General features: G+C 35.3%; 1 protein-coding gene across 1 annotated transcript; it reads left to right on the top strand.

Annotated features, from left to right (window-relative positions):
- Positions 1-215: 215 nt before the first annotated feature.
- LOC136823933 (uncharacterized) lies at positions 216-10,082 on the top strand. Its single transcript, XM_067080092.1, has 8 exons — positions 216-703; positions 1,294-1,383; positions 3,798-3,956; positions 4,741-4,877; positions 5,507-5,724; positions 6,913-7,082; positions 8,042-8,105; positions 8,587-10,082. The coding sequence occupies exons 1-8, from the start codon at positions 226-228 to the stop codon at positions 8,996-8,998; spliced, it is 1,728 nt and encodes a 575-aa protein (XP_066936193.1). The 5' UTR covers positions 216-225; the 3' UTR covers positions 8,999-10,082.
- The last annotated feature ends 1,834 nt before the right edge of the window (positions 10,083-11,916 follow it).

The following is an 11,916-nucleotide window of genomic DNA, read 5'->3' as shown; positions in this document are numbered from 1 at the left end:
CTTGTGCCCAGTAACTAAACCTTTAAACCTCGTTTTTTCTTCGTTCTTTCGTGGACTCTTTTATGGTGGTGTAAAATTAGAGCTTACACTCCCTCTATATTACTTTGGAAACTCAAATAACCTGAATATGATAATATGTAACCTGGAGAAATTCATTTAACTGTATTTGTTTGTTGCCTGCGATGGCTATTTAATATAAGTGCTATTCTTTTTAGGTCTAAAAAAATGTCTCTGTGGATTAGAAGAGCCACAGAAGTACTTAAAAGTGCAAAAATAGCTACTGGAGTTCGAACAAAAATTGTACCCAAGAATGCTGGCAAAATAGATTACAGGCGTGTTGGTTTCTTTTTTGCTGGTACATCAATTGCAACTACTTATGGTGTCTTGGTATTGTATGCTGAAAGCATAGAAGATAAACCTAAAAAGAAATTGGTAATCCTTGGCTCTGGCTGGGGTGCTGTCAGTTTGATAAAATCCCTAAAACCTGGTGAATTTGATGTCTCAGTAGTATCACCAGAGAATTATTTTTTATTTACACCACTTTTACCAAGCGTCACTGTGGGTACTGTTGAAGGTAGAAGCATCACTGAACCTATACGTAAGATACTGGCAAAGCGACATAAACATGGTGCAAAGTTCTATGAAGGTCAATGCACTGAAATTGACATTGAGGGAAATACTGTCAAATGTAAAGATCTATCAGGTATTGTAGACTTTTTCATTCTTCAACCCACAAGCCAATCTAATCGTAGTAGAAAGCCAAACTCTCCCAAAGAGGCCCCCAACAGACCTTCAATTCAGGCAATCACGCAATTTTTTTCGCAATTCACATAATTTCTGGTCACACAAAGTTTTCCAATTCACACATCCATGCAATTTTATAAAAATTTTCACGCATTCACACAAGTGAAAAAGGCCATTCACCTCGACTCATGCTCTCGGCGGGGGAGAGGGGCGGCGACTTAAAAAGGAAGATAAACTTTTATAATAAGGTGAACTTATGAGCTTACTGTGATGCTTATTTTTCTCAATGTTTGAGCTGGCAGAATAAATTTTAATTTTCCCACAAAATTTTCTTCTTCTTTTTTTTACAGTGTGTATAGTCTTTTTTCTATGAGAACAATTTTATAAGAACACGAAGTTGAAAATTTGCCCAAACTTAAGAACAAACTAAGAACAATGTGAGTCTCAAATTTCAAAAAATTAAGATCATCCCAGTCTGAGCCAAAGTTTACTGGTACTTGATGTTATTGATTTATGATCTAATAAATACATTATATTTTTTCTCTAAAGAAATAACTGGACATCGTGAAGAGTTCTCTTTGAATTATGATTATTTGGTGTTAGCGATTGGTGCACAAACTGCTACATATAACATCAAAGGTATGATCTTTCCTCTAGTCTTGTGAAGATTTCTTTTTTTATTGCTTATACAAGGGCCAAATTGAAAAGTCCCGTTCCTGTCACGGAAGGAAATCAGAGCCTTTTTTGGTCTTTTTTTGAAAAATGGTAAAATGAATGAAAATAGTATTAGTCCTGAATTAAAGCCTTCATAGTACTACTACTTCCAAAGCAAAATAAATTTCATAAAAGTTTTTCCTCGTTGAATAATTGAACTTTGAAGGTTCTGTCACGGAAGGAACGCAGCGAAGACATTAAAAAAGACAAAAGTATGCTAATTCAGATTCCTGTGAATTTAAAGAGAATTTTAAAACCAAAATACCACCAGAAGAAACTTATGTCTATCTGCTTGTCATTGAAAAAAGAACTGAGTAAAAAAAATTAATTTCAATGGCTACAGGCCTTTGCAACTGAGAAAGGTCAGTGTCACGGAAGGACACCGTCACGGAAGGAAAAAATTCCTATTTTTCAAAATCAGCAATAGCGTAAGAAATGTTGACTGAAACTAGTGAAGTGACACATCATATCATGAATCATAGCCATTTTTACTATTCAGCTCATTTCAAAACCTTGGAACTGTATTTTTATTGTTCAATTATAATGGTGATAATAATTAGGAAATTTTACAGGAAAGATTATATTTTTTAAGCAAAAAAACGTAAAAACGCGACCTTGCAAGCCAGTGAGCTACTTCCAAAGGCTCTAATTAGCATATTTCCATGGTGCTGATGCGATTTAGAGGATTTAGAACCAGCTAGGAACAGTAGTTTTGCCAGAAAACCGGTTTTTAGGCCTCAAGAGCCGCCTGGGCTTTACGCTGTAAGCTTACAGCGCTGTACTGGAGCCTTAGTTAAGCTTATTCTGAGCTCCATACAGGGCTGAGCTGGTTCCCAATGGTCATAAACCTTGAAGGACACTCCCCTGCAATGGACTAGACCCATTGAAGTCCAGCGAAGGGGGCAGAACCGACAAATTTTCACTAAAATAGCTTAAAAACGCTTAAAAAGCTCTATTTAAGCGTTTTTAAGGCTTTTTAAAGCAAAAAACGTAAAAACGCAACCTTGAAAGCAAGTGAGCTACTTCCAAAGGCTCTAATTAGCATATTTCCATGGTGCTGAAGCGATTTTGAGCGTTTAGAACCCGCTGGGAACAGTAGTTTTGCCAGAAAACAGGTTTTTAGGCCTCCAGAGCCGCCTGGGCCTACACTGTAAGCTTACAGCGCTGTACTGGAGCCTTAGTTAAGCTTATTCTGAGCTCCATACAGGGTTGAGCTGGTTCCCAATGGTTCTAAACCTTGTAGGACACTCTCCTGCAATAAATTAGACCCATTGAAGTCCAAGATTTCTAAAAACAACAAGATATTTTTAATCAGTCACGGAAGGACAAGGTGAAAGTGTCACGGAAGGACAATAATTTCAGACCTTGTAAGTGAATATGAAGGAGGTTGCTTTGGAATGTAATTTCATTTTTTGTTAGGGGGTACCAATAGTTAGAAACTTGCAATAATATCAAGATAGTGGACTTGCACAAAACTGGTGAAAAAACTTTTTGTCTTGAAATTGTCACGGAAGGAATTCGATATTTGAAAAAAAGTTTCTGCTTGCAGTGCTTTTTTGTTGTTCGACTTATTTCAAAATGAATAAACCTATTAAACTAACTAGGGTATGTACTTGTTTTAAAACAACATTTCATTTTTGATTAATCATTTTATTATTCAAAAGAAGGTCCATTATATTTTAACACTTGTCCTTCCGTGACAAACCTCACTAGTTGTGTCTCGATAAAATCACCTGCTTACAGAGTCTAAAAGTGCGACTCGGTTGATTTAAAAGTTGAAATTGGAAAATTTAAGGGTTATTTAAATAAAAAATCACAGTTACTTATTTTGTTTGTAAGATTTTTGATTTTGTGTTTTGGTTGACGACTTTTCAATTTGGCCCACAAGATGGATTTTGGCATTGAAAGCGAGAAAAAGCCAGTAAAATTCGGAGGCTTTACTATAAAAGACTTAGTGGGAATCTAACTAAAAAGACTAATTAAAAAACTCCAGTATCACAACTATATTACACGAAAACATAATTAGTATAAAACACGTGTACTAACAGATACTAAATATTTTCTTATCATTGTTTTGATGTTGTCACGGGTCAGTGGAGTTTTTTATTTCATATTTAACATGACGATGCATCTCACAAAAGTTCGACAGTTGACTCTCTCTAATTCGATCTTCAAGGGACCAAGAATTTTCTTCGAATTAGAGAGTGATTTTAATACAGAAAGTAATTTGTATTAATTTCTGAGGTGACAAATATTTTAGTTTGAATTATAGAAAGATTCGAATAGAAGAGTTTGGTTGTATTCATATCTGATTATTCTTATAAACTTATCAATTCCAGGCATTGAAGAGCACACTCATTACTTGAAGAACATGAAGCAAGCACAAGAGATTCGTAAACACGTCATTGACTCATTTGAAACAGCTGCCATCCCTGGTCAACCTGACCATGAAGTGAGACGCTTGTTAAATTTCGTTGTCGTTGGTGGTGGTCCTACTGGTAAGTGAAGAAGTCCTATAAAAGAGCTTAAAAATTCCCAAATACAGTGCGTCTTATAAGGGTTATCACAAGCGACTTTCAATACAAATAAGTTCCAGTAAAAGAAACGCTACGTAACATTGAGCTTTTCCAGAAAAATATCTTACCCCCACTGTTGAGGATATTGATTTTTCGAAGTATCGAACCCCCTGGATATCCTACTTTATCAGTAAAATAGTGGATATCCACTCTTAAAAATATGCTCAACCCTCTGGATATCCTCTCTTATAAAGATGCTTACATCTTGATATTGTATTTTTTTTTACTTGAAAAGACACTTTACCCCCTGGATATCCGCTCCCTTGTAGTTATTTAACCCCCTGGATATCCACTTTTGAACAAAAATCATTAACCCCTGGATATCCAATATCCTCAACAGGGGGTGCACGGACTATTTCTGGAAAAGCCCATTCTTGGACGTTCCTGACCGTTCCCTTTTATTTACCAGTTTGAAAATGTTTTAGAACGTTCCAATACGTTTCCGAACGTTCTTATCAAGTTGAATATTAACCTTTTGACAACAAGAATCGTTCGCGAACGTTCAGGAACATTCCCTAACGTTCTGGAACGCTCGCGAACGGAAGGAAGGTGTGAGATTCTCAATCAGATAGGTCTTCAAACTATAGCCTGTACTTGACGTCATGCCAACTTTTCTACGCCATTTTTTTGATTTTATCGAGGAACTTGCATAATTTCTGGAAACGTTGAGGGAAATAACAGTTACTATTTATTTATTTTTCACCAGGTGTGGAGTTCGCTGCTGAATTAAGAGATTTTGTGAAGGAGGATTTACGAAAGATTTTCCCTGATGAAATGATCGACAAATCGACTATTACGCTTATCGATGGATTGAATAAAATCTTGAACAGTTACTCTGACGAGGTAAGGTGTAGTGATTGGTCGCAGTAAATTGGAAAAATTCTCTGTTTTTTGTGAGTTTTAATCTATCTAAAAGTGAATTGTTTTACTTCAAAAGTTTTAATTACAGGTGACTATTTGATAGGTCAAATTATTTAAAAGTTTTAAACATTGTAGAATTGAATACGAAAATACGAAGAATACATTATAATAATGGTTATTAGTATTACATTAGTAGTTATACTACGACACCGAAACTCTGGATGTAAAGCCTTACGATGGGAATTGATTTTTAAACCATACTCTTATTTCGGTTGAAAAAAAAACGGACTGAATGATGCTCAAAATTTCATATCTCCTTTAAAATACAGTGTGTCCTAAAAAAGCGGACACATTTTTATAAGTAAATAAAAGAGGTAAAATCCGCAAAACTTATGATCTAAACTGGGCTTAGAATGATTGAAATAAGTTTACAATTCTTTATTCAATCGATAGATATTTAATTCCCAAGACGACTGAATAGGTTTTGGAGATTGAAGTATTAAGTAAACAAGTAATAACATTTGGCATTTAAATAATGAGGATTTTACTCAGAATAAAAATTTGTCGCACACACTGTATATAATCTTGTTATCATTATTATCAATGTTCAGATCAGTCGTTACACCGAGAACAAGTTCCAAAGTGAGGGGATCAATGTTGTCACAAACACTTTCGTGGCTGGTGTCGAAGATAAAATCATCCATTTGAAAGACGCTAAAACGCGTGATGTACGTAGCATGGATTACGGTATGTGTGTATGGGCTGCTGGAATAGCACCACGTGACCTGACCAAACAATTGATGCAACAAATCCCTGGCCAAACGAACAGGTATGGGTCAATATTAAGCTTGGTTGATGATATTTAAATTGAGGTCTGAATCGCTATGAAAAAATACTGAGCTTGCAAAAGCATTGAAGTTGTTAAAACAAGAATTAAAACAATAAATAACGAATACCTCTAGAAAAAACCCTTTCCAACTTTCGCTATCCTGGAAAAGGCAAAGGAAAATTTTCGGAATTGAAAGGACGGTGAAATTTTAGTCGACGGGAAGTGAAATGTTACCCGAAACGCATTCGTGAATTCCGTTGTCAATTGGGAGCAAGGGGGGTAGGACAGCCATTCTAATTCACGTCGGCATTCGGCTATTGGCGACACAAATTTGGCTTTGGAATTTTGCTAAAGCAAAAATGTCGATGTAGTAAATTTGGCTTTCGCCGACGTAAAAATGTTTACTGTACTATAGAACCGAACATTTTTGCCGACGTAAAAATGTTTACTGTACTATAGAACCGAACATTTTTGCCGACGTAAAAATGTTTACTGTACTATAGAACCGAACATTTTTGCCGACGTAAAAGTGTTTACTGTACTATAGAACCGAACATTTTTGCCGACGTAAAAATGTTTACTGTACTATAGAAGCGAACATTTTTGCCGACGTAAAAATGTTTACTGTACTATAGAAGCGAACATTTTTGCCGACGTAAAAATGTTTACTGTACTATAGAAGCGAACATTTTTGCCGACGTAAAAATGTTTACTGTACTATAGAAGCGAACATTTTTGCCGACGTAAAATGTGTTACTGTACTATAGAAGCGAACATTTTTGCCGACGTAAAAATGTTTACTGTACTATAGAAGCGAACATTTTTGCCGACGTAAAAATGTTTACTGTACTATAGAAGCGAACATTTTTGCCGACGTAAAAATGTTTACTGTACTATAGAACGAACATTTTTGCCGGACGTAAAAAGTTTACTGTACTATAGAACGAACATTTTTGCCGACGTAAAATGTTTACTGTACTATAGAAGCGAACATTTTTGCCGACGTAAAAATGTTTACTGTACTATAGAAGCGAACATTTTTGCCGACGTAAAAATGTTTACTGTACTATAGAACCGAACATTTTTGCCGACGCAAATAAATCTGAATTAAGAAGGCTGTAGGAATAATGGCTTTCACATTAAAAATATTGGTGAAATCCTCAACTTTCTTCTTTTCATTTTGAATAGAATGGCTCTGATTACTGACCCCTTCATGAAAGTCAAAAACACTGAAAATATCTTTGCTGTTGGTGATTGTTGTACCGTTCAAAATGAAAAGTTGATGGATTTCTTGAATGGACTACTTGCTGAAAATGGTGTCGCCGACAATGGAAATCTCAATCAAAAACAATTCACTGGTAAACCATCTTACTTAAACCTCTTTTTATAAGAACAAACCATATAAGAACATAAGACCATGTTCACACGTTACTGTTCCGTTTCGTTCTGGTATGATTTTCGTTACGGATCGAATGTGCTCATATTGATTTCAGAACGTTTCGGAGCAAGAAAACGGAGCAGTTCCGTCCCGATAAAAAAAGTGGAGCGAAACCGTTTCGATCTGTTTTGCTTTGTAACGTCTTCTTTTTTGACGTTTCAAATTTTGACGTTCACACTTGTCTCGGAACCGTTTCGTTTCATTTCGGAACTGAACGAAACTGTTTCGTTTCGGAACTGAACGGAACCGCAACGTCAGAACATGGTCTAAGGCTTCGATGGCCAAAATATTAAGAACAAGTTTATGTATGTGTGCTTTTCTGCGACGGAGGTGGTAAGCTTCTAATTTGTCTATATCCTGACTTATTGAGAACGACGGTGAATCAGCACTTTTGCCGTCCTGGATTTTGCGGGTCAAAACTGCAGGTTATTCCAAATCGCTTCAGTCACTTTACCGTCCTCAAACATTCACTAGCTATTGAAATTTTGATAAACACATTGGACATGGATTTTATTATTTAAATCGTAAAACGATAACCAAAAGGATGTACGAATTTCCTCTCACTAAAAATATTTCCATTTAAAGCTAAAAAGTTAATTCAACTACTAGATTCTCTTCCTATGCCTTAGCTAATTAAATCATCACCATTTTTAACTTTGAAGGGTCTTTGACCGAAAGGTTAGATATATTTTTAGGTTTTATAGAGTAGAAATTCATATGAAATCATTTAAAAGGCCTTTATGTTGAGTTTGTAGAGTTAAGTTCAAGATTTTTTTTTATTTGCAACTCTTAGATACTATAAAATCTTCCCACGCTATATTTTGTAATCCCTTCGTATCTCAACGTTTTCAACATATTTTTTTCTTTTTTTCTTTCTAGATGTTTTGAACGTAGCAAAGAAAAGATACCCACACTTATGTTCGCACTTCAACAAGATGGAAAAGTAGGGACTTTTGGCTCAATTTTCACTCTACTAAAACTTAAGCGGATTAACTTAAGGAAGCATTTTTACTTAACACTTAATAGAGAGAATATTTGATTACAGTAAAAAGCCATCATACCATAGGCTTGCAAAACAATAATAAAACGGATCATTTGCTAGCTACCCTACCCAAATTTCTATCATTTTTTAAAGTTGTTTTGTTTTTATATTCTATTCGCCTTTTCCCATGTCCTCCTAAATTTTAGTTGAGACTCTCTAATTCGACGTTCTTCTATTCGATACGTTCCATTGATCGATAATATTTAAACTCACCGTCAACAAAAAACTCTCATAAACGACGCTCCATTATTCGACACATTCCCTTATTGGATGAAATTCGATTTAGAAAGCTTCAACTGTATACTCCATTCGCCTTTTCCAATGTCCTAAATGACTTACTTCAAAACACTCTGTTAAAATAATACTTTTCAAATTTTGTTAGGTTACTGCTCGGCGTCCAAGCTGATTCTGAAAACGTGGTCATATCGCACGAAGATTTCACCTTCCTCGCACAAAAAGCGGACGAAAAACAGACCTTTTTACCGCCCACCGCCCAAGTAGCCGCCCAGGAGGGTAAGTACCTTGGTAAACTTTTAAGCAAAGTTGAATTATCTACCGCTGACATGAAGAATGTTGACCCTTTCCAATATAATCATCTCGGCTCGTTTGCGTACGTGGGTGATAACCGTGCCGTTTTGGAGCTACCTATTTTAGGTTCGTTCAAGGGTTGGTCGGCTATGTGGCTATGGCGTGGCGCGTACGCAAGTGAATGCGTTAGTCTGCGGATGCGTACTCTTGTGTTGTTTGATTGGATAAAATCGTTCTTGTTTGGTCGTGATACATCGAGAATCTGATTCCTCTATAATGAACAATTAGATGCAAATTGTTTCCAATCCAATTCAATTCGATGTTGTTGAACACTATTTGAGAAAGTGCTCAGCGAATTCACAAATTCATAAAATTGTGAATTGAATTTGTAATTTTAAACCACTTTTTCGGAGTATAATGGTTTGATCATTATGCGTGGTGGTTACAATGCATAACTTTTAGGTATCTATTTGTTTATTAAATTGTCGGACTCTCCTGCACGTACAAATTATTTGGAACTTTAGCTTCAGTTTTCTCTTGCACTGTTATATCATTTTAATCTTTAGGACAGGAATAGCAATGGTTCTGTCTTTTACCACTGAATTCACTTGATACTAAACTTTTAGTGAGAAAAAATCACACTTTGCAGAAGATTTAAAGTTAATTCGAAACATTTCGTCTCAGGCCTTTTTTTTCCCCCTCTTTCATATTAATGAAACAACGTCTTTTTTAATGCAAACTTCAAATCCATAACAAGATGGTGCATTGGCTAACCATGTCCAAAATCAGCGTTTGATTTTAGCAAAACATACACATGTGAGTCTCGAGATGAACATTGGGATGTTCCAATTTCCATACATGTGGGGTGGACGAACCTTTCTTAAGGCAAAAAAAGGTTTTTTAGAAATGTGATGATACCCCCTGGAAAATGGCAAAATTTGCAAAAGAAGTCTTGGAAAAATTATTTTCATACCTTAAAAGTAAGCGTGGACAAACAAAAACGGAAATTTTAGAATAACCTTTTACCTACCGGGAAAATGAAAAAATACCCCCTGGAAATACTTCTCCGATTACCACCTGGAAATGTTCCTCCACCCCCTGTATGGATATAAAATGGAATGGCCCACTTTTATACATATTTTTTTCCCACGAGAAATGCAATGCACCAAATTTTCGAAGATTTTTTAGAAAATTATTACAATAGAATTCTGAATGATAATTGAAATGGAAATTTTAATTTTGTGTTTTCGTGGATTTTTACCATTTTCGCGAATATAAATCTCGCGAAATTGAATCCACGCGAAATATGAAAAAAAACAAATTGGTATCCTAAAAGAACATGTAATATTTTTTTTTGGCCGTTTTAGATTTTCGCCTGATTCGCGAAATTAAAAAAAGAATTAATGAACATAAATTCGGGAAATTTCTTGGTTTTTTTTGACTGACGAAATTAAATCTCACGGAAATTAATCCCATTAATTAAGGAGGTCATCGACCCTTAGAGACCCTTTTTTGAAAAACACTGTTCTGCAAAGTTATTTAAAGTTTTTTTGGTCCAAATTGATAGTATATACTGTAAATAAAAAATTCCGACAATTTTTTTCAAAATGGCACCCCGTTGCTAGGGGCTACGGCCCAGGCAACCCGGAAAAATGGAAACTTTGCGACATTTTTTCGCAAGTTAGCTTTAGAATTAGAAGTTGAAACTTGGCAGGATTGTTACTTGGATGAAACTCTATGAAATGAATGAAAAAATCTTTTCTGTATAGCAACGGTTGCTATGGAAACTAGAAAATCATGTTTTCCCTAGTTACCATGGCAACGGTTGCTAAGGGAAAAAAATTTTTCATCCATTTCATAGACTTTCATCCAAGGAGCAATCCTGCCAAGTTTCAACTTTTAACTTCCAACCTATCTTGAGAAAAAATGTCGCAACCGCCAATTTTCACCAAATTCGACATTTTGAGAAAACATGCGGTAAAGTTAGAAATCACTGCTCCAATAAGGAAAATAGCTTTATACGTAGTTTCTTTTGCTAATTTTAGTTGATTTACAAATACTTTAAATCATTTCAATAGAATGATTGGTTAAACTGACTCAACTGGGACATTTTGGCCGATTTAAGCAATCTGAGGTGCATCCTCAAAAAAGCCTGCAGTTGCGCAAGAATTGCCGCAAAACAGTTTAAAAGGGTACAAGGAGCAAAAATTTTTGCTTTGTTCACTTCAATAATGATTTGAATCTATCCAAGAGAAAAAGACCAAAAAGTCAACTGTATTTGTCCAAATGCTGCCTTGAAATTCCCAGTGTTTTGTGTAAGCTACGTCCACATATAATTTTGTACTTTCACTTTCACTTTTAAACAGTTTTTCGAAATGAACCGAAATGAACCGAAATGAACCAAAATGATCCAAAATCGTAGCAAATCATCCTCATCAAACTTCAAATACATATGCAAACATATCTCATACATGCTTACTCACTATAAATGGGTGTTTAAAAGAATCTCATAAGAATGATGGTGATGAAAATACAAAAAACAAAGAAAATTATTTACGTACCTTGTGCTTATCTTTGGAGGTTATTATATAAACTCAATTCAGAATAAATCTCATATAATATTGAGAAGCATGGTTCCTTGGAGTATTAAAGACCTCTTTTAAGTAAAAATGAGCTTTAAAATGCCACTCAAAACAGGAATAAACAACATAGAAAACATAAAGCACAGAGGTTACTCTCAGTCAACCCACCTCTCAAATGATTTCAAGGGCGGTGAATATTTACAATGTTTATAACTCGATCGCGGTACGCGTAAGCGACTTTTGAACTTAGCATAAAGAATCTTTGCGACTTTAAGACGTCCCGTAAAAAAATTCAAGCAGCTTGAAGCGCTAGAAGCAGAATTATAGCTGTTTTATCTCTGGGCGGAAATACGGGCGCAAACGGGCGGAGACCAATTTCTGTCTAGGTAAGCATCTTTATAACTAAAATTTTTAACCTTCTTCTTCTTTTTATGACCTGAAACTTTGGGAAGTTGTTGTGAATAGGTTATATTTGAGTTTTAACCAAAAAATGAAAATTTGACCAGAAAAAAGACAGACTGATATTATATGGGTCGATGACCTCCTTAAAGCATTCTGTTTAGTGTCCGTATAAAAGGCGGAGTACGAAGACATTAGGAATT

Source organism: Clytia hemisphaerica, unplaced genomic scaffold (genome assembly GCF_902728285.1).
Source record: "Clytia hemisphaerica strain Z4C2 unplaced genomic scaffold, Clytia hemisphaerica genome assembly, whole genome shotgun sequence".
Taxonomy (NCBI): Eukaryota; Metazoa; Cnidaria; class Hydrozoa; order Leptothecata; family Clytiidae; genus Clytia; species Clytia hemisphaerica.
The sequence above is the reverse complement of the archived record's forward strand: the minus strand, read 5'-3'. Positions and strand labels throughout refer to the sequence as shown.